The following is a 5,612-nucleotide window of genomic DNA, read 5'->3' as shown; positions in this document are numbered from 1 at the left end:
TACATGAAACACTGTAAGATCAGGTAAGATCTTACATGATGTTACATGATCTTAGACAGTAAGATCATGTCTTACTGTCTAAGACAGTGTCTCATGACCAGCGATTTAATAATCTAACTGTTGGCTCTTTCCAGAGCTTTGTTGTTGGTTACGTGGTGTTCTCATTTGATGCTCAAGATTAAACGAATAAAATTAGGAAAAAAGTAAGAAATAGCAACAATTAGTATGGTTAAAGGCTTTAATAAAACAATTATTCCAAAATTAAACAATATTGATTTTGCCACACAGTTTTAGATGAAAATTCTTGTAAAGATAAATTCAAAATCATATTATGTAAAGAATTTATGGTTAAGTTATATTCCAAATAACAGGTGAATACTGAAAAATTTAATCATTTTATAAAGTCCCTCCAAAATTTTGATTATTTTAAAAAATTAATTGGAATATGTAGAAACAAATTTTATGAGAATACGGTTTTGAAAATGATTAATTATTTAGCATGAAATTCTGATTACCAGGAAAAAATTGAAAAGTACACATATTGATTATATCTTTGATGAAGAAATCTTTCAAACTGATAAAAATATATTTGTGCTGAGATTTTTAATATTTTATAAGAGACAAGATAAAAAAAAAACAAAATAAGTCATGTATTTCAAAATTTTAACTATAATTGCTAGAGTACATATAACCTTTCATTCTGGTATTAGTTAAGAATTTTGCCAACTGGTATAAATGAAGCACTCAGCCTTTCATTCCGGAAATTCTAAAGAAAGCTCAAGTATAAAAATATATAAATATATAAAAAAAAATTTTAAATACACAATCATATCTTTTTTTTATTTTTGGGGCTTTTTCTCTGAAAAGTTGAAAAATTTATGAAGTAGAAAATAATTTGATAGCAAAACGTTTGGTTTTTTTTTTGGTATTTTCAACAGGTATCAAAAGTGGATTGCATGATTCTTAAGGGCTTCTATTAATTAGCAATTGGCAGAGGAAATTCTTGTTGAAGAAAAGATTTGTGCCCAGATAAGTCCATGCTCAGCTTTGCCAAATTGTTCCTCATAGGTACTCCAGCATGCATCTGAAGATTTGCTTCCAAATTCTGCCTTCTTTCAAATTTTGCATTTTCATTTTTTTCTTTTTTCCATTCTTTAACACTGAAACATAATAATAATAATAATAATAATAATAATAATAATAATAATAATAATAATAATAATAAATGCCCTGATGCAGTACCAAGCAGTGGCTTTCATGGTTTCTCATCTTAACTGACTGGAAGTGTTATCATGTTTTGTCTTAGCATAAAAGATGGGCTACAGCAAATATTTCGCTGAATACCACAGATTTGATTGTCAGTTGCTTGACCATAACCAGTTGAGCTTGTCCCTTAGTGGCATTTTAAATTTAATTTTAATCTTAAAATATTTTAATTTAAAAATTCCTTGTTTTGCCTCAATTTCACCAATTATTAATGATTTGCAGGCATTAGGAAGACGAAAACAAGTAATTTACAAAACTTAATTAATTTACGCCAGTTAAATAAAATCTTTGTAATGTTAGTTGCGCTTGATTTAAATTAAAGCATTAATTAAATTTATAATATCGATGCAATTAATAAGAAATTTACAATAAAATTCTGAGTAAGTAATAATGATAAGTCATTGTACTCTTAATAAGTCATCAATTAGTGGAGTTTGTAGAGCATTGTCAGCATGCTTTTTCTGGTATTTATTCTGAATCACTACAACTTGAGTTCAATTCTAACAGCAGTCAACATTCATGGTCTTTTTGTTTTTTGTTTTCTGTCATTTCAAGATTGATACAGAAACACTGATTCCTGTTTGTGGATTGGCAGAACTGCAAGAATATCAAAGCGAAAAGCTTTGTGATATTTGTTTTGGCTCTTTGTGCTCTGAGTGCTAATCCTATCATAGCTTGCTTGATTGGTAGACTTAACTCATTAGCATTCAGTTTGCTCTGTCAAATACAATACTTGTTAATCCACATTGTTTTGGAGTCAGTCATGCATTATCCTGTAGCTTCAAGATTTCAATAATGCAACTGTTTCTTTTCTTTTTGGCAGTTTGTTTCGCTTGAGAAGACTCATCAGGCAAAGTGAAATCATAGTTATGGATAGTGCTGGTGATATGTAAAAGGTACTCGTGACAGTCACATGCAAAAGGTACCCGTGACAGTGATATGTAAAAGGTACCCGTAACTGTGACATATAAAAGGCACCCACTACACTCTTGGAGTGGTTGGCATTAAGAAAAGCATCCAGCTGTGGAAATCAAGCCAAAAACCAGACCGGGGTCTGGTACAGCTTTTCAGTTTTCTAGTTTCAGGGAAACCGTCTGACCAATGCCAGCATGAAAATAGATGCTAAATGATGATGATGATACACACACACACACACACACACACACACACACACACACACACACACACACATATAATTACTGGCTGACATTAATAAGGCCCTAGAGTGTTTATTATTCCAGTTAAAGTTGCTTTAAATGATGAAGTCTTGACAGGAGGGGAAATGATTTCTGTTTTAAGAGAAGTTATAAGCGTGAGAGTTCACATAAAATGCATAGCTTTCTTTAATTAGAGCTTTGGTGATAGATGTATGATAACGCTTTTGAAGAATTTCGTATATGTTTAACCCTTCAGTGTTAAAAGTGGCTGCATCTGATCCAAATATTCTACTCCATTTCACATGTTAAAACTGGCCAGATCTTACCTCTCCGACTTACCCCACGATGTCATTCTAGAAATAAACAATCACATCATCGGAATCTAGAAAGTACGGGATAATGCATGGTTAATCCCAGACAATGTGAATAAATATGCAATTCATTTGATAGAGCAATCTGAATGCTAAAAAGGTTAAACCAGCAGATGACTTCTAGAGTATAATACAACAGTGAAAGACTTAATCTGTCTTCCTCACTTTTACCCAATCCCCACCTCTCTCTCTCTCTCTCTCACTCCCCCCCCCCCACAGGCTTACAGATATACACAGACATACATACAGATACATGAATGACTGTCACTTGCATACAAACGGCTGTGTAACTTATTATTTGGTTGCAATCATCACAACTTTGATTTTCGTGTGAATGGAAATGTTTTTCACACTCAAAAGACTTTGTTACTCCAACAAGCAAAGAACTGGCAAAATTACAAGACTGTCGGGTTTATTGGCTATTTCCAACCAATCAGAACTGTTATTTTTGGCATAATAATATTTCTTTGAACTTATTTCTATAAAGATTCAGAAAATATTAAAATAAGCATTATTCTCCTTCTGCAGAGTTTTACCTAATTCCTTCTCGCAACACGTCGTCGTTTCTTGTTCGTATTTTATTTAAATAACAATTTGAATAACTTCTTATTGTAACAGAATGAATAAAGAGAGGAAATAGCCATCTGATGAGTATAGTCAACGAACTGTGAAAAATGTCAGGAAAATGTTCCTTATTTTACCGTGTACGATAAGAATTGTAACATATGTTCGCATCTGTTTTTGATGATTCACAGCAGTAAAAGGCTCAAAATTTGTAACCAACTTAATCTAAATTTATTTCGAAATGTCTAACACATACAGTGTGGTGCATAAATATTTATTAACGTTTATTTATGTATGTGTGCATATATGTGTGACGTGTGTATATATACATACATATATATACATACATACATACATATATATATATATATATATATATATATATATATATATATATATATACACACACACACACACACATACACACACACACACACACAGACACACACTCAGAGTTTAACTACAAATATATACAATTAGGAAACTTTTCAAGTGAGTGTTTCAGGGTTCAGTCCTGCTGTGTGGCACCTTGATCAAAAGTCTTCTACTATAAGACCTGGATGATCAACATCTTGTGGGTGGATTTGGTCGATGGAAACTGAGAGAGACAGACAGATTGATAGATAGGTGCATGAATGGATGGATGGATAGATGGATGGATGGATGGATAGATGGGTCATCATTGTCATCATCACCATCATCATTGCATAATATCCACTTGTCCATATTTGCATGGCTGAGACAAAATTTATTGTTGTAGGTTTTCTATGGCTAGATGCTCTTCCTGTCACTAACATTCACCTGCTTTTCAAGCAAACTAATATATTCCCTTTATCAGACATCTTTTCAGGGAAAATTGGAAATGGACAACACTGCTGGTATGAGGGTGATGTTCATTTACGTCTATTACACTAACCCCCACACACACACACACACACATACACAGAAAAATACCAGGGTACATTTTCTCTGAAGAACGATCAGCAATCCATGAAATAGTTCACCAGGAAACTTCTACCCTCTGTTTCCTATGCATTACTTGTAAAGAGTGTATTTGTATTCTTATTCATATTTAATCCATGGTGTAGCTCAGTGACATTTCTAACATTTCCAATTAAAGGTAATAATGTATAGTACTATTTCATTCTTTTTAGAAAACTTCAGCATGATTTCATCTGTAAGTTATTAATTAGGTCTAAATAACGAAGAGAAACATTTTTATGGTAAGATTCAAAAGTCTTCGTTTTGGCATGCTAAATCCAGAAATATCTCTGCAGAAAATATAACTAACAGAACATAAATATAATTACGTGGGGAACAACTAGTATATGATTCTGTGAATTATTTTTCTTTGGCAGTCCATACTGATGAGAAACAGATATTTTCGGTAGGAAATATTAATTTCGAAATCAGTCTACAGATAACATCATATGTATTTATGTAATTTTCACTTGTCTTGCCCGTATACGTTTTGTTGCTTTGCTAAATTTTTCTTTGAGAACAATTTGGTCTTAGTAGACGCATTACATGTGATCTTCTTCTAGCACATTAACAGTCCACCTAGTGGTCTCCTATATATATACATATACAATAATCCTTTGCGATCTCAGATATTTTTTCTGAATCTCTTTGATTCTTTCAATGTGCTTGTTCCCTGGTATTAAATTGATATTAATTAATATCCAATTTTTTACCCTACTGTTTTAATTATACACACACACACACACACACACACACACACACACACACACACACACACACACACACACACACACATATATATATATATATATATATATATATATATATATATATATATATATAAAGATATAGATATATATATATGTATGTATATATCTGTAATAATGATATGTTTATTACTGATAATAATATATTTGTATTTATATACATAAAAATATGATATATGAACAACATGGAATCAATCACTATCAAATGAAATGATGTATTGATTTATTGATCAATTCCCTTTGATTCTCTTCCAGATCATGCAATAGTGGCAGTGATGTAATATAAAAACCCAAACTGATTAAAAAAGCAACCTTCTTTAACATGTTTCATATTTGTATATGTATTTGAATCAAATACATAAACATTTACATCATACATACACACGTATACACACACACACATACATCCATCCATACATACATACATGCACATATATATATATACATAGGCATACATATGTATATATATATATATATATATATATATATATATATATATATATATA

General features: G+C 31.3%; 1 protein-coding gene across 1 annotated transcript in view; it reads right to left on the bottom strand.

Moving 5' to 3' along the window:
• Positions 1–224: 224 nt before the first annotated feature.
• Positions 225–5,612, bottom strand: part of LOC128249537 (uncharacterized) — an 82,537-nt gene continuing 77,149 nt past the window's right edge. Inside the window, exon 6 of the mRNA XM_089363990.1 lies at positions 225–1,160. Within this exon, the coding sequence (XP_089220116.1) occupies positions 977–1,160 (184 nt within the window). The 3' untranslated portion in view covers positions 225–976. The remainder of the gene's footprint in view (positions 1,161–5,612) is intronic.

This window comes from Octopus bimaculoides, chromosome 15 (assembly GCF_046866305.1).
Source record: "Octopus bimaculoides isolate indiv1 chromosome 15, ASM4686630v1, whole genome shotgun sequence".
Classification (NCBI taxonomy): domain Eukaryota; kingdom Metazoa; phylum Mollusca; class Cephalopoda; order Octopoda; family Octopodidae; genus Octopus; species Octopus bimaculoides.
The sequence above is the reverse complement of the archived record's forward strand: the minus strand, read 5'-3'. Positions and strand labels throughout refer to the sequence as shown.